Source organism: Parambassis ranga, chromosome 7 (assembly GCF_900634625.1).
Source record: "Parambassis ranga chromosome 7, fParRan2.1, whole genome shotgun sequence".
Classification (NCBI taxonomy): Eukaryota; Metazoa; Chordata; class Actinopteri; family Ambassidae; genus Parambassis; species Parambassis ranga.
Genome location: NC_041028.1, coordinates 18,486,916 through 18,511,656, shown reverse-complemented (window position 1 = coordinate 18,511,656; position 24,741 = coordinate 18,486,916). Strand labels below are relative to the sequence as shown.

Genomic DNA, 24,741 nt, shown 5'->3' with positions numbered 1-24,741 from the left:
TTGACGAGATTCAAGTGAATGCTGGGAAGTGGAGTTTTATGATGACGTCTGATGTCTACAAGTTACGGCGACATCTATCTGTTACCACCTCAAGCCAGAGCTTCAACTGACATTTGCTAGTTAAGAGTTTTTCATTTTAGGAAAAACTACAAAAAGTAAAATATAATCTTATTTTGACAGCTTCGCGCCATCATAAATAAAATTTGTATTCTAGATAAATGGCCTTCGCTTTGGCAGATTCTAAGACTGGCCCCAGACTTGTGAAAGGCCCCCTACTCACAAAGACTTGCAACCAGACTGAAAAAGACAAGAACTTACACAGTCTTTGTAGTTGTTATGCACTACATTTTGTGTAATTGTTTTATTCATATTTGTGTATTACATATTCAAGACTGTATGTCAATGTTTCTCCATCATTTTGTGTATTTTGGTACATTGGTTGAAATTCTAATAATATTCTCAGTCCCAAAAAACACAAATTACCCTTTAAAAGGACCATTTATAATATTTTATTGGTGGCTCTGTGACTCCAAAGCCAACAGTCGAGCTGGTTTCTAATGCATTCTACAAAGTTGCCATTGGGAGGCACTGTTGCATCATGTATCCACATGTGTCTACTTTGCGCCCTGCTTTGCTAATTCTTAAAAAAGGAACAATGAGCTCACATGTAAAGTCTTGTTAATGCAGAACAAATGTTGTTCTGTAGCAGGGGAATGTGAGGAATCCTGACTTTGTTCTGAGAGCTGATCTGACATCATTCAACATAACAAGCACTGTTAAATACCAAAGGGCCAGCTGAATGATGTGTACGGTTATAACTGTTTCATCAGTCCAGGCATCGTGTTTGCCGTTCCCACACATCTTTGAATTTATCATACCAAGCCCCTCAGGTAACAAAGTATAGAGGGACATCCTTAAAACTACCACAGTCTGTGTAGGTCACACAACAAAACAGACTGCCGGTCTTTGAATAATCAAACACACACACATATCTCAGTCAGGAAAGCCCTGAACTCTGTCAGGGCTCCCTGCACAGCCTGTGAAGGTCAGCTATCAGCTCACTATCTGCTCTGAGCTTTGTGTTTTGTCTGAATGTCCTGCAGACGTTTCCTGAGACTGAGCTGAAAGCCAGTGATGAAGGTGTCACGATGGGAATCCAGCAAGGACCAAAAATGGTCTTGGAGTTTGTGCCTGCTTCTGGTGACCAATAACAGACACACACACACACACACACTGAAATAGCCTAGTAGTTTTTCAGACAAGGCTTAAAAGAGGAATAAAAATTTTCCATTTACATCCACCCTAAAGTGGCACTTAGTGTCTGTTTGTTGTATCAACATGCAGGAACATGGTAGAAACTTCATGGTGTTTGCCATTTTAGGAAGTACACTAGCACATTTCTATGCTTTTATGTCTGTACAGCCAGATCCATTAGCATACATTAGATACATTAGCATAGAATAAAAGGGAATAAGCTAGGCTTCATGAGTAAAAAGAAAACTCCTACCATATTCTAAAGCTTACTGAACACATTCTATCCCAACAAATACAATACATAAAGTTCTCCTCATGCATCTACTCAAAGCTGAAGTCAATAAAAAAGTTCTTAAATGAATTGATGTTAATTTTTGCCAATAAAGGTCAATCACTTTTGCCGTGTTTGAGCATGGTGGGGTGCTAGAAACCACCTTGGGATGCTGGAAACCTGCATGGGCTCATGGTTAAGAGCACCAGATGGTAAGAATGGTGGCCTGTCAGCAGGGTGGGGCAGGAGGTGCTAGCTTAGAGCCTTCTTGGTTGCAACAAAGGGGGGCGAGCCACTGTTGTAGATGATGCTTAAAGCCTCAATAAACATCCTTACTGCTTAGACAGCTTCTAACAAGTGACCTTTTATCAATCAGCCATTTTAATAAAAATCCAAAGTCACATATGTGCTGTTCAATGTTGAAAAAACTACTGTCACTATAGTTTGAGGAAGCCTGATGCATTTCCCTTTCAAACAAGCGCTTGCAAACTACAAAAACCATAGAATGCAAGTTCAGTGCAGTCCTGGTTTTTCAAGAAGTGGAAATATTTCACGAGTTGTATGTATTTGTGGTCTCGTGGTGGCATCAGTCATCCTGTACGGTGTGGTCTGCTGGAACAGCAGCATCACTGAGAGGGAGAGCAAGAAGTTGGACAGAGCCATCAGGAAGTCCAGCTCTGTCCTGGGCTGCTCTCTGGACTCAGTGCAGGAGGTGGGTGACAGGAGGGTCCTGACAAAACTGACATCCATGCTGGACAATGAGTCCCACCCCCTGCAGGACACCGTGTCAGCTCTGCAGAGCAGCTTCAGTGGCAGACTGCTCCACCCTCGATGTGTGAAGGAGAGATTCAGAAGGTCTTTCCTTCCTGCTGCTGTCAGACTGTATAATAAACACTTCTGATAGGTGCAATATTCACACACCACAGTGTACAATACATTAATTATTTAGTTTATTTTGATGCACGATGTACAGTTTTACAGACCACTTCTACCTCCACTCACCTGTTAATATACTCTTTTTTGATTCTATTGTATATTTTATAGGTCATTTATTTTATTATGTATATAGCTTTTTTAATCTTATTTTTTGCTTTCTGTATCTGCTGTTGCAAAAAACACAATTTCCCCATTGTGGGACTAATAAAGGTTTTCTTAATCTTCATCTTAATCTTATCTACCAAATGCTAGCTACACTAAGCACAATCATGTGATGGTGACAATGGTCTAGCTGTCAAAATAATGGTTCAGTGGTTTAACAGTGGCATGCTGCTCTCATGACAACCTCAATAAAGAAGTACATTATCAGCATCGGATTGCTCATTCTGCCAACCACACCCTCATATTCATTTCCTGTAGACATCTTCCATAACCAGTTGATACACCGGGTTTATACTTTAACATAAGTCATATCATTATGAGTCAGTGGGAGTTTATGTCCCCAAACTCTGACACACACACACACACACACACACTGACCAGTGTGACTGAGCTAGGAGGGTGTGGTAGTCAACACCTCATGCTCTGAAAAACGGAAGTGTGTCTGGGAGGTGTGTGTGTGCTGTGAGGGGGTCAGGGGTGATCAAACCACGATGAACCCACTGCACATAAATATGCCTGCATAAGTGTTGAGAAATGGGTGGGGTTACTATAATCGTACAGAAAGTGTCAAGTAAGCCACAGTTGCAGTAGTCATAGTCTATTGTACTGTGGGAGAACTCAGTAGGTGAAAACCTATACTGATCAGTCAGTCCACATAGTTTTGAATAAGGCTTTACACACACTGATGTGTATGTACTCTGTATATATTTGAATAATTACAGAGAATTGGTATTTAACATCACATAAAGCAGGGGGAAACAAGAGGTCTCCACGTAGAGATAAAAAAGAAACAGCCAAGTCTTAAGTATTGTGCAGCAGGTTATTTACATTTCAGACATACTCTGCTGTAAACACTCCGCCTCTATGACAGGAACATGGCAGCATGCAACATTTCTATGGTGTCACCGCTGGGTTCTATAACTTTAAGGGGCCAAAACAACATCAGCTTTAAAGTATGAATGATTGATTTAAAGGTACATTCTATCCTCACATGTATGAGCACATTCTTTAATGAGTCCAGTGGACATGTAATTGTCTGCATATGTCAGGAACTTACATGTTGTGGGAGAGGACCTGGACTCTAAGACAGAGGTGTGTCAGAGGAGGATGTTGTCCAAAATAAAGACCATACTGGACTGTCCCTCTCACTGGTCCACACTGTGCTGACCAGCTACAGGAGCTCGTTCAGCAACAGATTCCGACTCCCACAATGCACCACTGAGAGACACAGGAAGTCATTCCTGCCTTTCTCAAACTACTGAACTCTGAACTGTGACAGTCACTCAGACACTGTACATTCATACTGGTACATTCATGTCAGGCTCTTTACTACAGTGTGTAAAGGTTTATAAAGTACTAAATATGTTCTTTAGATACAACTCAGGGATTTAAATGCTATCTAGGTATTTAGATATTTATTATATATTTCAGTTTCATGCCATCTTTTATTCTTGTCTGTAACAAAAAGAATTTCCCCTTTCCCCCAGTCTGAATGATTCTGATTTAGGTTTTGTCACAGAAGCCCTGGAATGCAGCAGTGCAGACCTTCACCAGCAATGCTGTTGCTGTTTCCTCTCTGTCAGGAAACTGGTGACCCATGCCACATGATGATGAAAATACTGTATGTTCTATTTTATTCTATTTAACTCTTGCTCTGAATGTCGGTGTTGTATTGCTGCTGGTACCCGAATTTCCCTGAGGGACCTTCCCAAAGGGATTAATAAAGTATGTTCTATTCTATTCTATTCTAAAATCATACCTGGAAAGATGTATGAGATTATGTCCACAGAGAGAAATAGCATGCCCTCAATTACATTTGTGTGTCTGCTTGTCCAGATGTTGCAGGATGTGGTGCTGTGTAGATGAACTGCTGGGGCTCTGACAGGTGTCCTGAGACTATTTTTAAGTGAAGCAATATCATTTGATAGTCCATAGTCATGGACTGATGGACGGATTGACTGATGGTTCCGTCCTGTGATGGAGGGTATATGCTCCAGACTCCAGCCATAACGGTAGCCAAAAATGGCGGCCGTGGAAGGAACCAGTTTTCCCCGCAAAATGCGTGTAATGCTATGAATTTGTGTGTTTTACCCTGGTTTAAATGCAAAAAGTCAACAAGTCTGCAGGTGACAAAAGAAAAAAAGATGAAACATTTTAGCAGGTGAAAAACAAAGCAGCTCAGGGTGTCTGGGGGACTCAAACCCCCTATGTGTTGAGAAAAAGGTCTGCCATATTGCCACCCTCTCCAGTATCCTATTGCAGACCTTTGCAGCTGTATTGGTCCCATGATCAGTTGATATTAGGCAATACTATCATATGTTTCATTAGCATAAATGCAACCATTCCCATAGCTGGAGATGTATATTCAACCAAATGCTGTGTTTTCTTATAAGGACGTGTTGGACATACAGCTTGCAACATACCATCATATCTTCATACTCTGCATAAGCACTATAGGATACCTGGCACTACATCTTCATCTCTTGTTGAGGGCAGACATTGTTTCATTAGAATATAATAGTATTCTGTATATATACATATATAATAGTAACCGTTAATAAATATAACCTATCATACAACACATATCTGTTACACCTTGACATTTTGTTGATCATTTTAATTACATTTTGAGTGTTTTCATCTTTTATACACATATCAGCCCTTGTAAATCAGGAGAAGCAGAGCCTGAGTACTGGGTGGATGGAGCATGGCACACAGCTCTCTCTGTTGAAGCTATGTCGGATTGTGCAACTCGGGAATGTTTGCTTAGTGAGCATTTGGTTGCCCATATTGTTGACTGGGAAGTGAAAATGAACTGTTGCCACAGAGACAGAGAAAAACATAAACAAATGCATTCCTCCTTACCATCTTCTTTATCATTCATTCTAGTTTCGTTTTTCTCTCCATTCATTGAAATTCCTCACATATCAGCCACAATCTATGAAAATCCTGCCTCTTTCCTCGCCTTCATATCTTTCACAATGTCTCCAAGCACACTTAGGATAGGAAGCATCTATTTGCACTGTGTCTCCAGAATGCTGTTGTGACATGTTGACATGATAACTATATTCACATGCTGTAGGGCTAGGGTTTATATAGACCATGTATGTAGGCTATATTAAAACATATAATACTCTTGCCTCTCAAAACCTGTGTCTCTCTGCACATCGTGTCTCTGCAGGTCTGTGTCAGGCTCAACTGCTTCAGTAATGAGATCATATGATGTCATGCAGTTCATGCAGGAGCAGCCTTCTGATCAGTCTGGCTGAATCTTACTGAGTGTGCCTGTGTATGTGTATGTAAAACTGTGCAGTTATTTAAAGAATATCATCGCACCTATACTTTTCAATACACACAACACAGTCTTTACTCTACCAGGTCCCCCACTGTCAACTGCACAGCACCCCACCATACAGTCTCAAATGTTAATGAAACCCTCTCCACAGATTTTGGATGGATTTTGTCTAGATACTATTCTATTTGTGAGACCTGACTGGTCCTTTAGTGGTGGAAACATTTGAAAAAATGTCCAACTATGAACAAATATTAACATCATATCCCCATTGGACGGTCCTTCCTGGGTACTCCTTACTGGATCATATCTGCTCAAATTTAGACCAGGGGTGTCCAAACTACAGCGTCGGATTTTCTATGGCCCGTGACATCTATCTTAACATGTGTTGTTTTTGGCCCGTCAGCCAAACAGAGTAAATCATACAAAATCAACAGGCAATTCTAATTTTTTTTACTCATTGTGTAATGTTTGCATGATGTTCTGAGCAGAACATTGTCAGTTCGCGGTCTGCATCGGTACAGTGCGTCACACGGTGCTGCAGGGCTTGGTTGTTGGTTGCAGCAACACAGAGGGCTCTGAAGGTTCAGCACTTAGAATTCACCACGAGACTAAACATGCTGCGTACAACCTCAATCAATCCAAACCAATCCTGGCCCTCCCCAAAAACAGTTTGGACACCCCTGCTTTAGACAGATATTTATTTACATTAGAAAACATTTATTGTAAAGGTTTACCTTGCAAGTCAAGTTGACTGAGATTAGATTCTCACTGAAATCCAACAACAAGCTGAAGCACGCAAAGTGTCCTGTGAGGAAGTACTGAGATTTATAGGTGTGTTTCAGGTGTGCCAAGAGCCTATGAGGTGCGAGGCAACATTTACCTTTTATTACCATATTTTCCTGATAAAGACAAGATCATCCACTGACATGCTAACTTACTTGATAGCTCTCAAAGATCTATTTAGCCGCTTGTTGCTTTTCCTCTTTGGTGATGTGTGTTCATGGGTGAAAGAGGCTGGAACGGTCTCTAAAACAGACCGGACTGCACAAGTCAGGCCAAATCATCACAGGTAAGTATGGAAACATTTAGTGCTAGTGTTTTTTAAGTTTTTACCCAGACCCACCCACATAGGTCTGTAGCCACATATAAACCATGTTTCCCCACCAAACAGTTAGAACTGATGAAGCTGCTTGGATGAGCAGCGAAACGTCTTCAAGAAAACTCTACAAGTCCAGACACCTTGCTTCAATCTTCTCTACGTAGGTTGACCTGGATGACTGAGAATCTTCATCAACATATACAAGTGTCAGAAAGAGAGAAACGCTGCTGTGATCATTCTTATTTCAGGCATCAAATCATATTTTAGATGTGATGGGAGTAATCATCTTAAACCTTCGATCTTAGGATTGAAATTAAGTAGTGATGGAACAACTTAACCTTGGTGACCATCAATGTCCTGACAGGATGATGATGATATACACAGATGAATGCTAGCATAAAGGGGGAAACAGGCAGAACAATGAAGTGCACAATGGATTACAAGGGTCACTACAGAACAGGGAAAATCAATTTTTAACACTCCCCCTCTCCTCTGACAATTCTTCCTTTTAAATGAAAAAATGGTTTCTGATTTCAACCACACACCATTTCCACATATATTTTTTTTGTTGTGTGGGAGAGCATGAAGTCAGACACACAAGGAATGCATCATTTTGAAATACTTCAGGCCTGGGGTGACATCACTATTTGTATCCTTTAACATCTGTTTCCACTGAATCCAATCCAGATGCAGGTGAAGAGGACAGCTGTCACCTTGTATTTCATCACACATTCATGCAGTGAGCCTGAATGGATGACTGACACAGAGCAGTAATACACACATACACACCTAGCAGATGAATCACACAGGTGTGATGAGTGTGCCCAGACCATACCTGAGTGTTTTTCTGTAGTGGTGACGTTATGCGCATAACTCACACTGTGTCACCTTGGTGAGTAAGAGGGCACACACTTAAATACACCGTCGTTGTTCACATGTAACTGACGGGCCGGGCTGCCAGTGGGGTCGCGATGATGTCATTGAGATCAGAAGGCCTCTGAAACTCACCCTGACCCAGAGATGTATGTGTGTGTTTTTAACATAGTGCTTTACATTTTGTCTGCACACATGAAAGTAACAACAGAAGATTTAGCACAACAGTGAAGAAAGGAGGCCGACAGAGGGAGAAAGGGAGGGAGATCAGTCATTCATAGCTGCTCGCTCTCTTCACATTCCTCCCCCCCTTATATGGACAAAACTACTGAAGCTCATCTCTCCATCTTCACATGAACACAGAGTCCTGCAAACTACAAACTAGTAGTTCTCCTTCACTTTTTAAATGCCTGACCCTGTAAACCAGCCCACATGTCATGTTATCCAGAGCCCATCTTTCTGCATCACTGCAAACCTCTGTTTGTTTGCTTTCCTCTTTTCCTCACTGGGACTGTTTAGCCCGGCCGCTGCTCCTAACAAACCTCTCTGTTTAGAAGTCAGTAGAAGACCCAGGAGAAGCACACTGGTCATGAGGGAATCCAACAGGGCTCAGTTGCTTGCTTGGGGTAAGAGCCAGAAAATCAGACAAAAAAAAAAAAAAATAAGGAGGATAGAAACACACTGAGAAGGGGTGGGTGGTGGTGGGGGTTCGAACATAAAGGCAGAGTTAGGGAGAGGAGGCAACGACAGATAGGCAGGGGAAAGAGAGGAAGGGAGAGCTTACCTTAAAAGGCTGTGTTTGTACTTGGAGAAGGGCGTTGGAGTGTTTAAATGTGGTTGAGTGTGTGCCTTCGCAGGTTGTTAAATGTCCCCAGCCTATATTAACAGATAGGTAGAGGGGATTACGAGGCTTTATCCAGCGGAATAGACTTCAGAGGGGATTCATCTCTGTGCAGAGAGCACCCCCCTCAGAACTTAAACCTCCACCACTTTCTAGACCATATCTTACTGTTGATAGAGGAGTTATATGTGTGATTACAGCGTGGTTGCATGTGTGTGTCCGCATGTGTCTTCCCAACATAGCCAGTAGCTACTGGCAATAGATTCCTGTTCTCTGATTCATTCAGCTCAGGACAGACTCCTTTTAAAGTCTGCCAATGAGGTGATCCGGTCTTCATTTCTGATAGAAAGGTTCCTTAAAAACAAGTTACTCCAAAAAAAAATGTGCACTCACTGATTACATGAGCACACAGACACACACTCAGCCCCATGTACTCATTACCCAACAGGAACTGAAGATCTGGGAACAGGTCCAGGTCTTGCTCTTTCTCTCAATTTGTCAGCCAATGTTCTCCTCCAATCTAAGTGGTTGTCTTAATATGGCCAGAGAGGGACTGAAAAGAGACAAGGAGAGCCGGACGGGCATCTGTCTCCACACCTGTGTCTGTGTCCAAACCACACCTAATTCAAAAAGTTTGTTTACATCTGTGTGTGGGCGGGGCTTGGATCTTCTTTGACAAGTATCATCAAACTACTGTGTTATTCCCATTTAACTGTATACCCATCATTTTGGACACACCTTGTGTGTTAGTGTGTCCAGCAAACCAAAATACTTTACTAAAATGTTCTCATCATGCCTTGAGATAAGATGTAGAGATGTCTGTTGCTTTAAGTGCTGCAGCTAATTGTTGTTTTCTAATGAATATCTCCTCTGCAGCAGAGGGAACTCTTGGTCTTCCTTTCCTGTGGTGGTCTCATGAGCGTCGGTTTCTTTACAGTGTTAGATGATTTTTGCCATTTAAGACCTTCCAAACTGACAAACTGACTACCCTGTCTGTGTTTGCATATCCAAACTATGAACACAGATGGCAGCATGCAGTGAACACAAAATACATTTTAGACTCCTCAAAGTAGGAACACTTTTCTGGCTTTTTCTGCTTGGACAACAGATCCTTTGTGGGCAGCTTCACCTGAATCCAAGCCTCAGCCAGAATGCAGGTAAAGACACCTCAGTCAGTCTGAAAAGAAAATGTAGATTGATTTTATTTCATCCCATGGTGATCACGTTGATGTTATACTGCCAATAACAAGGTTTGGCCCAAGGTAAAAAAATGTAAAAGAACACATGTGCCAAGTCTTGACCCCAAGAAAGTGTTCCACTCATCATTATGCCAGTCAAAATCACCCAGCTTCTCTTGGGAAAAACGTAATAGTTGTACTTCTTGACCTTACTTGATCTTACCGACTCTACTTTGGTGGGAGCCTGAAAGTGTTTCCACTGTTTGGATTAATCTTTTGTCTCTGGTTTTAAGTGGTAGACCCAAGTATTGTCACTTGAAAGGTTTCTCTGAGTCCAGTTCTCAAACTCAATCAACACCATGAGAACATACCATGAGGTGGATATTTCTACACTTTAGAAATATAAAATGTGTACGTATCTGCCTCCTGCATGTCATATTTGTTGCAGGGGGTGGGACTCATCACTATGTATTAGTTTTGCCTTCTAACATGTGTTTAATGTCATGTAACTCACAGTACCTCACAGGTCTAAACCTAAACCTGCCTTTTAACTCCAAATGTTATTCCTAGAATGGGAAGGCACAGCCTCGTGGGTTAATGTCCACAACTGAATGTAACTTTCAACCTCTCAACACAGACTTTCATATTTGTCTTATAATCAGATAATATCCGGCCATGAGGTGAGATGAGGCCATCTGGCATAAACACAACCATTTCTGGGTAGGTGATTATCAAACAAATATGCAGTTTGTAAGGATGTGCGGGCCTCTTATCAGGCCCAACGAGTCTCAGAACCCCGTCAGCTGACACTTTATCATTTGGCATAGTTATGATTTTTTCAGTGGTGACAGTGACTGGCCTTCCAGGATGTGGGTCATTTTCAGGCACTTACTGCCATGTTTGAAATCAACTTCTTGTCATCATGTCCATGTGGAACGAGGTTGCACAAAAATCATGCACAAGGTAGACTTTGAAGGACACCCGATTCGATGGTGGCTCAGAGATGCAGTGTAAACAAACCAGGCAAATGCACAGTCACTGTGTGTACAAGTCAAATTGCTTGTTTTCTGTTTAGTCACTTGAAGATATGCTTTCTGGTCTGAGCAGCTGGTTAGAATATAGCTGACATGTACAGTCAGACACATGCACACAGTGCTTACACATATGCTGGTTGTGTGAGTATATCAGTGATGGGAGAGAGAGAGAGCTTGGAGGGAGGGCTTTCCCAGAAGGAAACCTCTACCGGAGATAACATTTCCATTACATAGTGCACACTGTACTCCTATGCACAGCAGCAGAACATCTTATTTTTCCTGCGGTTCTGACGTCCTGGCTACGTGTGACTCAGCCTGTGAGTCTGCTGCTCTGTGAGTCAGGGTTATTACTTTAATGACTTCAGCACAGTATAGTTTACTGAACCTCTTGTAGGAGCTGATACCACACATTAAGTGTGTTTAAGGAGCTGTGTTTAAGGAGTGTGTGTGTGCAGGTGCAGAAGGTTTTAACAGGTAGTTTTGGCTGTAATGACAGCAAACCTTTGTGGTCTGGTTGTGTTGGCTGTCTGTGTGTCCTCAGAAAAACAGATAAGTCTGCTTTTCAGTTCTTCTCAGCTTTGCACAGTTCAGTTTACACTGTTTTTGAAGATACTGTGTTGTGTAAGACCTGTTTAATATGAGGGATAAACAACATGTCTTGATCAAAGATAACTCTGAGGTTCCTCACAGTCGTACTGGAGGCCAAAGTAATGCCATCCAGAGAGTGAATGTTATCTGATAATCTAGTTCTGAGATGGGCCAAAAACAGTAACCTCAGTTTTGCCTGAGTTTAATAGTAAAAAAGTTGGAGGACATCCAGTCCTTTATGTCCTTTAGACATGCCTGTAGTCTGACTAACGGCTCTGTTACTTCAGGCTTCATGGATAAATACAGCTGGGCATCATCAGCATAACAATGAAAGTTTATGCCGTGCTTCTGGATGATGTTTCCCAGAGGGAGCATGTAGAGGGTAAATAGGATCAATCCAAGCACTGAACCCTGTGGAACACCATGACTGACGCTGTATGTGAAGAGGAAACATAAACTCAGTGGAATCTCTCAGATAAATATGATATAAACCAGCCTGCTGCTGTCCCTGTAATCCTAATCTCATGTTCTAATCTGTGTAGTAAAATTATTCGATCTACAGTGTGAAAGGCAGCACTGAGATCCAGTAGAACAAGTACAGAGACAAGTCCAAGGTCTGATGCCATGAGGAGGTCATTAGTGACTTTAGCCAGTGTTGTTTCTGTGCTGTGATGGACTAATATAGCTTTAGTTAGGAGTTTGAACATATGTAAAAAAAAATCTGTCAGTCATTTATTCTCATCTAGCTAATTGGTCAAATCTGGCAATCCAAAAGCTGTTCTCAGTACAGTAGTAGCGTATATCTTTAAGTAGCGTTGCTGTATAGCTGTTCTGTGTCAGACGGTCATTAAGGCCACCTCATATCTAAATATGGACCCCATTCCATTTAGTGAATAACTGCTTTTCATATTTACTCCTCTTCATGTGCATGCGTGAGTTCCTCGGAGTGCAAGTCAGATGGTGGTCAGGATGGGAGAGTGAGGAATGTGAATGAAGAGACATATTTGTTTCACTACCTGCTAGTGGGTCTAATGTTAGAGCTCAGGTTCTGAGTCTGTGTTTCTATGCTTATACATTGTGTGTGTGTACAGAGGCAAACAAGGGGTGGAAAGTGCATGCTTGAGTATCATCTTAGTCAGTCTCCTTCATCATTTTCAGTTAAACAATTTACCACTTTAGCTCCTTAACAGGCCAACAGAGGGGAGCTTTGTTCAGCTGAGGCTGACTCCATGATGTTAAACACTTCCTCTGAAACTATCACTCACTTTGTCATATTCTGTCTCTTGTTCATGCCTCTTTTGACATTAAAACAGACTCATCCTCCATAGAGTTCCATTCTGTCACCCTCTCTGTAAGTACACTGGATTATCCTTTGCATTACGATAGTGTTGTCATAATATATGCGATGAACCCCCTGAATGTTTTTCTCGTTCGCTTGTAATCACCTTTCAAACTTCACAGCTTGACTTGAACCTTTATCACATTCTGAAGAAAGCGGGCTTTCATTTTGTGATTATGACATAGACTTTGGATGCTACTTTGGATATACTACTGCCACGTCCATGATGTGGAACATGACACACTGGAAAATAAAGCAAGAAAAACTGAACAGCAAACACATTATCTAGCAAAAAAAAAAAAAAAAGAAGACTACAGGAACACACAGCACTACAGTTTCTGGTTGCATTCAGGGAAACAAATAGTTAACGTTGTCTGTGAAGACTTTGGCTAATTCGATTACCTGGACATTAGCTGGGCTTTCCCATGTCAGCTCCCAAGTGCAAGGTCTGATTGGGTTTGAAGGAGATAGTTTGTTATCCCAGTGGCATGTGTATTGTTTTTCACTTTTTTGTTTATGTTGTTTATTCGATCAAATACAGATAGGTCTCCTGTTGCACATTTTACCACATTGCCTCCTTTCATCTGTAGCTATCAAAGTATTTCCTGTAGTGACAAAACAAATTTCACAATTCCAAGCTCTTGTAATTCAATGTTATCTCCTTACAACATATGTTGTCGATGTATGAATCATCTGCATAACAATGCTTTCAAATGTCCTGTGGGCGCTGCATCACACAGTGATGTGCACAAACTTCACAGAGTATATAAACCTTTTTTTGTGAGGCAGCTTCAACAAACTTCATACACATGATGTCACTGACCGACTGGACGAGCTCACAGCAGCAAACATCTGGTACTTATTAATATAAACTGGTTCATGCACCACACACACTCATAAAGATCCATCAACTCCCTTTCTAACTCTCTTCATCATCCCCCGTACTGCTGTCTGTCTGTTATTCCCTCACATTTCTTTTGTCTTGTCTTCTCCACTCATCTTCCTCTTTTCATACTCCTGCCTCCTCTCTACCATATACTGAATATTGGTATTCAGTTTATTGCTGGGTTAGCTGTGAAAGTCAAAACGACTTGTTGTGTGCAGTAAATATGTAGTTGCATCCAACAGCAGCTTAGCTTAGCATTAGGACAGTCAGTAATTCCGTTATCGGCCAAAGTCAGGCCACCTCTGTTCCTATTTTTTACAGTATTTCCCACAACATAGATGTTAATTGGGACCATAGTCTGTAAAAGATAGATGATCCTTCCCTGGTGTCATCCATACATTAGTTTCTGAGGAGCAGCTTTGAAACTCCATGTGGGAGACCCTGGCCATTGGTATTTTGGCACCTCTCAGTCCATGTAACGCCTACTTGAAAGTAATCTTTTCTGATTCTAAAGTGATTCTGTTATCATAAACTAGTGATTATCTTGACTATCTATCTATATATCTAAAGACTATCTATGGCTGCATATGTATTTCTGCTGTAACGATGGATACGTTAACCGGGACTTCAATGCAGATTGACCTACTTTTGGAGCCAGCCTCAAGTGGACATTTGAGGAACTGCAGTTTTTTTACACTCCCACATTATCTTCATGACACAGCTTGGAGTTTGCGCGACTGGTCAGCTCACTGCTTTCTGACCAATAACAATTAAAGGTTAACGCAGAGTACTGCCACCTGCTGGTATGGAAAGCGGCTTTCTCACTTTGTGCCAACTCTTTGGTCTTGATTCAGGCAACATGAGGAGAGTACAGTGGCTTTGTCACCTGTATTGTAATGTTGGTTTGGTTGGACTGGGCTGTAAAAGTTAACTAATTCAGTAAAGTTTTCCTCAGTCTGTAATCTCTCCTTATTTTTCTTCACTCTCACTTTAACCTCCCCAGTCTCTCTCCACCTCCGCACCCACTCCCACTGCGTCCTCCCCCCAGACTGATGAACCGTAAGTAGAGGGCACTAAGAAGGCCGAACATTCTTGTTTCCTGAGCCAATGCTCAGCTGGAGATCAGTCCAACACACTCACACATCTCTCTCTCTCTCTCGCTCTCTCACACACGCGCACGCGCACACACATACACGCGCACCCCAACATGTAAAGTCAGAGAAGGGTTTAACACAGAAACAGTGAGACAGTCTGTCTCAAACTCAACAATAACAGATAACAGGAAAGAGAGGGCAAAGGCTGCAGTGAGGTGAGGACACACACACACACACACACACACACACACACACACAAACAGAAGGTAGCATGACGGGGATCTGTTCACACACACCCCCCGGGTAAAATAAAGATGGGAGATATAAGAGCACTGCATGGCCCGGTGACATCATACCTTTAAAATCCCGAAGGCGCGGTCATGACATCATCCGTGCAAAAAAAGAAAAAAAAAGAAAAGAAAAAGGCGCAAGCAGAAACATGGAGAGAGAAACACCCCCTGCGCCTCTGACGCTGTACCCGTTTACCAATTAAGGCTTTAACGGTGAAGGCCGGAGAGAGAGAGGGATTTAGGATAAGCGGAGGTAGAAAAGAGCAAAACAGCGGAGGGACTATCTCTTTCCTTTCCTTTACGCCACCAGTGCAACTAATACACCCATTTCCCCCCACTGGGATTGCGCGTGGGGAGGGAGGTCCTGGACCTCGGTGCAGCACACACACAAACACACCAGCACTCCACTTCTGTGACTACAGTGCTTCTGCGCGCACGGACTGGTCAGATCAGAGAGGCGCCGGACACACGCACACTTTAGGATCACAGGTGAGTTGGAGACTGGTGGTAATACACAGGGATGCGGCTTGGTTTGTGTGTGAGAGCTTCTTTTCTATTGCCTGAAATCTGAAGAGCGGCAGTGTGACTGCGCGTGTGAGTGTGCGTAAAGAAGTTTTGGGTTTGTATGACAGCTCTGCGGGTGTGTTTGTACCGGTGGGAGCGAGTTGACAGAGGTCCACGATTCTAAGAGGGACAGAAGCGGAGTTTCCGTTGCTTCGTGGAGGAGCGCCACGCCTCACGTCCCATTAACATTTCTCATATGTGAAACTTAGACGTTTGTGTAAGCCGTTGATTTATGTCTTTGGTCCCGTCGCTGAGGTGGTTGTATAGCTAGATGAATGCAGCCCTGGCAGCAGAGCCGCTCCATCAGTCTCACTTCATTCCTGCGCAAAATTTGTTTATGGGCTTTTACGCACGGCAGCGCATGCATATGAGCAGCGCCAGCAGCGAGCTGAAGCATCTCGCCGATGTTACAATTAGGGGCTTGAAACCAAATAAGGTAATACATGGACACTGACTGCTGCTTTACCGGGGGGCAGAGTGGTGGTCGCTTGCGCCCTCCGCCGCCGGGAGCGGGTCTCACACCGTAGCAGACGCGCCACATGGGGGCATGGTCAGGACGCGTTCGCATCTCTAAGTAAAAGTAGACTATACTCCACTCAGTGCACCTGTCATTGTCAGACTACTATGATATACAAATGTTAATAATCATTTACATATAAATAGTTTATTATAAGGCATGTACATGTATTTTAATTTGTACTGTGACACATATGATCTTGTTAAATTGGGTCATTTAATCCATAATAAAGCATTATAAAAAGATGAGTACAATGCTCCCTATGGACTGTAATCTATAGGAAAGAGACATTTGATTTAAAAAAAAGTTCTTTAAGACCTGAACTGGGTGTAATCTGAGTGGGAACACCCACTTAGGCAGCAGAATGAGACATATAAATCAACGTATTAGCCTCTAAAGTATTGTGATGAATGCTTTAAAGACACACACAGGCTGTGTTCGTGCCTGTAAAATGATTTGCTTGATTCTGCTCACATGGTGAAGTCAAAATAGATCCGAAATGGTCAGGAGGTGTTGGAGAAGTTTGAAGGTCCTAAATCCTGCTCAACAGACACACCTTGTCAACTGTAATGTAGCCATTGCAGCACCACTGTGCCTGCCACTGTGCTCGTTTTTCCAATCAAATACATGAGAAAAGGTCATGATATCATTTTTACCACCACTACACAAAGAGATGGAGCGTAATGTATTCTAACTATGAAGACACGATCTGTCTGATGGTTTGCACATTATGTTATGTTGTGACTGGGCTGCATCAGGTAAATGTAATCAGTAGAATAACCAGTTGTTTTCACCCTTTTCTGGCAGGTGATTTCACACTGAGGTTCTTTCATTGTTGTTTAGCCTTCACCTAAGACAGTTTACAGCTGTTTGTTTCAGATCAGAGGACTGGATGCTTTACTCAAAGAGTCTTTTAGCTGAAGTGTGTAAAGTCTGACTTTATGCCCTTTCTTACTTTTATAAAACCTCAAAAAAGTCATCAAAAGGCAGTAAAGTTACATTACATTATTGTAAGTAGTCACAGATTGCCCTACTAAGCTACGCTAGTTAGCTATTAGAATGACTACATTCTTCAAATTGAAACATTCATCAAACCCTAAACCTTAAGGCTAGCTCTTGTCTTGTTTCCATTTTGTAAAAATTGATAACTCTAGAAAACCTGTGGGACCAAATGAATCCTGGATGAACGTTCACATGAAATGACCAATGGAGCGTTTCCTGTAAAAACAACTCAGGAGGTTTCCACCGTTCAAAATGTGCATTTTAAGCTGTTAGCCTAGTTAGCTTGTATCAAGTTAGTTTTTAAACTTTAGCTTTGTTACATTACTTTATATAGTACTATTTAAGTATGTTAACTAACATTTACTCTTATTAGAGAATCCCAGTTACTGTTTGATCTAAATTCTGTTCACTCCAGATCAAAGGTTTAAGAAAACATTTCAATGAAGAAAAACAATGCAGCTGGCAGAGAAAGTCTGAGATGTAAACATGAACATCAGACATGTCCTTATTTGACACATCGGCCTACTTTCACCCAACAATACCACCACACACACACTGTCTGCAGGAAAGTATGGGGAAAGACCCAACTTAACTGTAATCAGTGTTTCTGACTTGTTCTCGCTCACCAACCTGTCATGTGGTTGGCAGCGCTGCGTGCAGCGTTTGATTTCCTGTGCTAAGGTTCTGCTCTGCACGGCTTGTGGCTGATGGGGATGGGGTGTGGTGTGTGATGATGAGAAACTATTGGCATAACAGGTTGTAATAATAGATGTGTTACAGGGAGAAAATAAACCATAAGCCCACTCTCAACTTCACTATTAACTCCAGTGTTTGTAGAGATGCATCTGCTTTCACTCTTTCCAATATGTGAATTACTCAGACTTACTTAATTCTTATCTGACTGAAATGTTGTATGGGTAAAACGTTAACTGATTCAGGAAAGAAAGCTGCTGATTGTAGGAGGCATAAAACACTGATACAACTGTGCAGGCTTTATGTCACCTCTGCATTTGGCTCCACGTCCAATACTAGCATAGTAATATTACCATTATAAATCTATTTATGTTCTTGCTCTCTATGACCTTATTGACTCTCAGATCCCATATATTCAGGTACATAGTGTGACCTCAGGTGCCGACTTGGCGTAGCTTTGCTGTAAGGACCTTGAAGAACACAGATTACTTCACTTTTCAAGTTACAACAAGAAACGTGCACCGTGAACACAGATATGTTTTGGCTTGCATTAATATGTCCTCAATTTATGGCCTTAAACTGTGTATTTGTAGTTTTGAAGCTCACTGTGTCACAATCTTGGCAGCATATACTGTGTGTCTGCCTAAATTCCAGTCAATCCAAATATGGGCAAATTGGTGGCAAAGAGTGTAGCAAGCCCCTGTCACCTGATTGCATAACTTTAAAAACTGAAAGTAATGGGAGAGTTTTATGTAAATTCAGCTCTGTCTCTCTCTAGTTCCCTTTTATGACAAAAGTGCAGGCGAGTGACAGACGAGTGCTGAGTTAGAATGCCTTCTTACATGACTGCCCTCCCACCTCAGCCTAACTCACACTCCATCTCTATGACTGTTAACTTGCTTTGAAGCTCAATAGCCATTCAAGGAAATGTGGGCTTCATTTCTCAACCCTAGAGGTTGGCGCAGTGAGCTCACATTCCTGTTTGTGATTTCACTGTTGTGGTAAATCTGTGGTAAACAAAGTTCAGTCAAAGTTCCTGATATGAGTTCTCTACATTCAGCCAGCTTAGACAATAGGCACAGCTCACTATAGTATTCCCTCCTTATGTCATGGCGGACAGCACTCACAGTAACTATAACATACAGATGTCATACCATAGCCAGATATTAGCTATTCAATACATTTTTTTGCACAGAACAAGTGACATCACCCACTGCTTATAGACTTTCAGTCCATTTGGTCATCTATATCCAAACAGCCTCTTAAATCACCTTAGATGTAAACAGATTTGTTTCCATCTTACATACTATGATTTACTTAATGCCATAATTTGCTTGAAATGTATTTTTAATTTGAAAAATAATATAATATTAATGCCATTTTTCCAGGAGCTAGTGGAGCTAGTGGTGTATGTGCATGGTTCAGATTTCTGTCTTCTTTCCAATACTTGATGCAACTCTTGCTTGTGGTTTTCAAAGCACCAAAAACTACACTTAAAAAACTATCTTTTAAATACACCCACCCACCAGAGAAGGTAATCAATGGGAAGAAGACAGACAGAGAAGAAGTGCTGTTGGAAAGAAGGATGCTGCAAGAGTGTGAATTCAACAAGAGCAGACAGGGTGTAGTGCCACAAATAATCACTAGGGGGAGCCAAAAGACAAGATGATGACACAGTTTCACACCCTGAGACGTTTTAATTTGTCTTGGTCAGCTCTTTCTGCCCCCACCCCCTGTTTTGTCTCTTGTTTATTTGGCAAATTCCATTGAAACAATAGGCCACTATGCACAGTGAATATTTCTCCAGCTTCCTTCAGCCCTCACTCTCTGAACTTCAGCAAGTTAAAGCCATAGATGATCCCCGCCTCATTAATGCTTTCACTTCTCCTTTATAGAAAATTCTGATGCTGTTCATTTGGCTTTCTTTCTGCTCTGCCACTGTCGTCATCAGCTGTATATTTTAAATAAGCCTGTAAATTGCTGCAAAGGAGCAAAATATACATATCCACAGGGACCAGAGCTGAATGTTTAAAACTCTCTAATTCCATTGCTATGTTGTTTTAAATGGCCCAGTGATTGTAAAAACATGCTGGTGCCACATTGTGTGTATTGCATAAATACGGCTCTTTTATTGGGGTGTTATTAAGGCCGGGGGCTCCATGGTTGTTATGGGGTTGAGGAGCATTCCTCAGATTCTCTCTTGACCAGACACACACACACACACACACAAAGGCTAAGCATTCTTGATGGCTGCTGGCCACACTGTGGCTCCTGGCACCAAACTCCTTATTTAGTCAAAAAAGCTGCAGAGTCACATCTCTCCCTCCAGTTTTACAGCCATCACTGCTGTGTAACTCACAGAAAGAAGAGGATATGAGTCAGATCATGTCAGGTCAGGTTAAAAGCACTTCTTATAACAGTTTTTATGTTTTTGGAAATTAAAATGTTGGTTCCTACAACAGCAAATAAAGATCTGCTGTTGAATTGGCTGAATACTCCTTTAATTGCAACATACCCTAAGGAAAGAGAACAGAAATTACAGTGGAAATATGTCGGTATCTGTGTCAGCCTGGTCCACCACCTACACAAACACCCCTACACACATAAATACACAATGTCCTGCAACACTTAAAGACAGTTGTTAAAAGGCAGGGGGGAGGGGGGGGGGTCATGTATCATTTTATACACAAAGCAAACCATTTCTTGGACTGTGTACTACAATAACTCTTGACTAACCTTCAAGCAGGAGAGTTGAGGTGGGTGGAGACACAGTGTCTGGCTGCTCAGCACCATAACATCTTTGACTATAACCACAGTGACTTCACACTTTCAGTACAGATGAAAGAAAAGATGAAGAAAAATAAGCACACTTCCCACAGATACACAGAGCAGGTGAGCTGAACACACCTGAACACACAGAACTGTCCTCATGAGGAGTCACTGGCTCTTATCCTCTGGAAATCTCAAATATTTATATTGTGTCAGATGAGCTCATATCCTCAGAGGGACCCTGTGCAAGTCAAGTGCACGTCATCGCTGCACATCTGGCACAGTATCACTTTGTTTGTCTGTCTGAGAAAACAACCACATTCTTCCTCACTATGACCACAGCATTACTGTTACTGGGGGGGGGGGGGGGGGGGGGGGCATAGTCCTCAAACAATTTGGGATTCATGTGAGTATAAATGAATGAGGTAAAGCTATCAAACTTCTAGATTTAACTTTTTGGATGAAAACAGAAAATACAAAAATATCAATTATGTTGAGTATGTACCAAGATCATGCACTATTCTTGTTTTAAAATTATTTTTCAGCTTCTCCAACCTGCAATTTTCTTGCTTTAGAAAATGACTTGGGGACAAATGTCGTACCATTGACTGCCATGGTGGTGTGGCATTATCTCTGTGTGCTGAGATTGATAAATTTCAATCCCTCCACATCTCAGTAATTTGCAGCAGCTTCATTCCACACAAACAAAGGGGGGGAGGGGGGGGGGGCTCTTGAAACGTCATGCTAACTGCACATGCTAACATTACCGCTACAACCCCGACTTCAGCCTCAGGTTGTATGTCAAAGCTTCTTCTCCTTTTCTTTCTATATACATTTTTAATAATTGTAAATAAAAGTAAAGCAAAAACAATATTTGAAAAATACTCGAGCTAAAACACAGTGCTAGCTTAATGCTACCTAGCTAACTAGCAAAGTTTTCTTTCATAGGAGCATATTAGAGGATAAATGACCAAATATTAATGTAATTTTTATGCGTAACAACTTTAAGAGACTTTCATTACTGTGTTTTTTCATGTTAAGCTAGCACCGAGCGCAAAACAGACATCTCAGTTTGCAATTACAATGTTAGTTGTATATGTTTCAGCTGTTGTCTGTTGAATTACGGACTTCCATCTTCTGAGCTTATGTTCTGCAGACAGAATATGAGTCATTGTCTTTTCTCTCATATTGAGACTGCTGAGCGTGTATAATCAGAGCCATAACCGCTCCGTCCAAATAACTCCCTTTTCTTTTTTAACCGCCTACTTTTTTGCAAAACATCTATCTCCGGGCTATAAGTTGCTCTCTCGTGTTCATTCCAGTCTTTTCTTTCTTTTTCTTTTCTCTCAAACAGTTAGAAAGTAAGAGAGGGAGAAAGAGAGGGAGCGGCCACGCAGAGCTGAGCAGACTCCACCCAGAAAACAGCCAGCGAACCGAGAGACAGCCGAGACCATAAAAATGAGTGGTTCCCACCCCCGGCTCCACCAGAGCGCCGCGCCCGCTCCCAACGCTGTCTCCACGGACAAGGACGCAGAAATGCCCGCCACGGAGAAGGACCTGGCCGAGGATGCGCCGTGGAAGAAGATCCAACAGAACACCTTCACTCGCTGGTGTAACGAGCACCTGAAATGCGTCAACAAGAGAATCGGCAACTTGCAGACGGACCTCAGCGATGGGCTGCGGCTCATCGGGCTTCTGGAGGTCCTGTCCCAGAAGAAAATGTTCAGAAAGTACAACCAGAGGCCCACCTTCCGCCAGATGCAGCTGGAGAACGTGTCCGTGGCTCTGGAGTTCCTGGACAAGGAGAACATCAAGCTGGTGTCCATAGGTGGGTCAGATCAGTGTGGGTGAGATGAATGAGTGCCAGCATGTGCGCTGTCTCTACCTTCATTCAGGTGCTCTTTGATCTCTACACATGAGCCTAAAAATGCAGTGGTGCTTTTCAACTGAGTTTAAATACAGTGCATAGGTGCATGCAGGATAAAGTTCAGCAGCCCAGTGAAACGAGTACAGAAAGTTATGAACACACACTTCAGATTCCCTCCTGTGAATGAGTTCAGTAAGTCTGCAGGAGAGTTGCTAGTTTCAGTAAGACAGCAGGCGTTTCCCTGCTGTCCAGGGGCGCAGCGCTTTTGTCTCCGGCTGTCCAGATTTTGAGGCGGGTTGTTTTGGGAGGAGGGGGTCTGGTTGTGCAGAGGGAGAGAGGCCCAGAGCTTTCTCTGTCCCCAGGCAGAGCTGGGCTGTGCCGGTCTGAGCAAATGTTTGTGGGCCTGGATGTAGCTCAGGCCTAGGAGGACAGGAGAGCTGATCCTACACTCAGACACACACACAGAGAGGGAGAAAGAGACAAACACAGGGCTATTGTCTGTGCTCATGTTGTGCAGTGGGCTGGGGCTGGGTCTCCACAGCCAGTGAGGGACTTGGCTCATACTTTATGACATAAAACTGGGTTTAATGGGCTCTGCCTACATGCAGCTGCTTGTCTGCTTGCAACACTGGTGCTTTTGGGTTCATTTCAGATCGTGAGAGACTCTGTGTATTGATACAATCAATAGGAGAACCTTTCTAACATTTCTCCTCACAGTGCTGAGAGTGTTCTCAGAGGAGGCTCCAGGGTCCTTATAGAACTGTCTTCAATGCATTCCCATTATAATATCTGTTCAGTTTAAAATATTTATAGCATGACTCATGCTGTTAGATAGACACACACCTGGGTGAAGACAACAAAACAATAGACAGGGGTTGAAAGCAGAGGAAGAGGTTTATGACTGAGTGTGTAAATCAGGCATGAGTGAGTCTTTGTCATCTGCGGGGAAATGTCTGGCTTCTCTCTGGTTTTCACGCACACGCGCCCTCTGCACTCAACAGGTGAGCAATCAAATATGATAGTACTGCAGAGGAAGAAGTGAATCTGCTGTGCTGACTGTGTTTATCAAATGTGCAAATGAGTTTGTTCTCACATGCATTATCTATTCGTTGTTCTTGATGCCAGCTTATTGTGTGTTTAATTGAACCATGCACTGCTGGTATTTAGGGCACAAAAAGCAGGTCTGGTGTGAGCCATCTTCCTCAGCAGTCTGTCCCTCCTGCTGACTCACCCTCATCCTCCCAGCTGCCCCTTTTGAGTCATTTAATCTGAAGATGAGAGAGGACTCTGCCCTCCTCTTTTTTACTTCCTCCTTTCATTGCAAAAAAAGTGGACACACCCAGGCAGCAACACTCACCACAAATTACCAAACTGCCATCTCTGCTCAGCATGATGCACATGGTCTCTCCCTCTTTCTTTCCCCTGAAGTTCTTTCTGTTTTATTCTCTGTCCTTTAGGTCATTTTACTCATTGATGACTTATCACCTCTTTCATTTCTCATTTTTTATTCGTCTTTGTTTGCTAAAAATGGACAAGTATTGATATGCAACAGTGCCCAGTGTAACACTGTCATTAAGAGTTACTCAAGTCCAACCAGTAACCTGCTCCACCCAGAAAGTAACCACCACCACAGTAGCAGATTTAGGCAGATTTAATCTAGAGAGAGCTGGATGCTCAGTCACACGTGTGCACTAAAAATGGATGGTTAACTAAACACTAGGTTAGCTTTGTCTTAACAATCAAAGCAACCTAGCAGAACCTCTTAAACGTTCCAAGTGCTGTCTTTGATTGTTTAACCCATACAAAAACAGGTATGTTAGACTTCTAACATACGAGAATTTACCACTTGCTAATTTGCCAACGTTTGGTCTGCTCTGTCAACAGTTTAATTGCAGTTCCTTTACATGCATCTCTGAGCTGAGGGTTGTTACTCAAAGTGGTTCTGCCATTGTTGGATCTGTCGGCAAGCTGTGCAGTTAGAGAACTCTGCTTAGGCTTTTCCCACTATCCAGCCACAGTGACGCTTTCCTCCCATTCCCACAGTCCCCACAGACTGCAGTCTAGTGTTCACTGAGGTTTCTACCACACAGGTAATCTCTCTTTCTGCAGTTTTGACAAAACCCCACATGATTTGGCAGCTGTAGCAGACACATGACTGCTGATAAATCCAGAGGAGAACTCGCATGTGT

General features: G+C 42.4%; 1 protein-coding gene across 3 annotated transcripts in view; it reads left to right on the top strand.

Moving 5' to 3' along the window:
- The first annotated feature begins 15,367 nt into the window (after positions 1 to 15,367).
- flna (filamin A, alpha (actin binding protein 280)) overlaps positions 15,368 to 24,741 on the top strand; it is a 33,989-nt gene continuing 24,615 nt past the window's right edge. For all 3 annotated transcript variants that reach the window (XM_028410679.1, XM_028410680.1, XM_028410677.1), the window contains exons 1-2: positions 15,368 to 15,629; positions 22,040 to 22,513. In XM_028410679.1, coding sequence (XP_028266480.1) covers positions 22,144 to 22,513 — 370 coding nt within the window. In that variant the 5' untranslated portion in view covers positions 15,368 to 15,629; positions 22,040 to 22,143. The remainder of the gene's footprint in view (positions 15,630 to 22,039; positions 22,514 to 24,741) is intronic.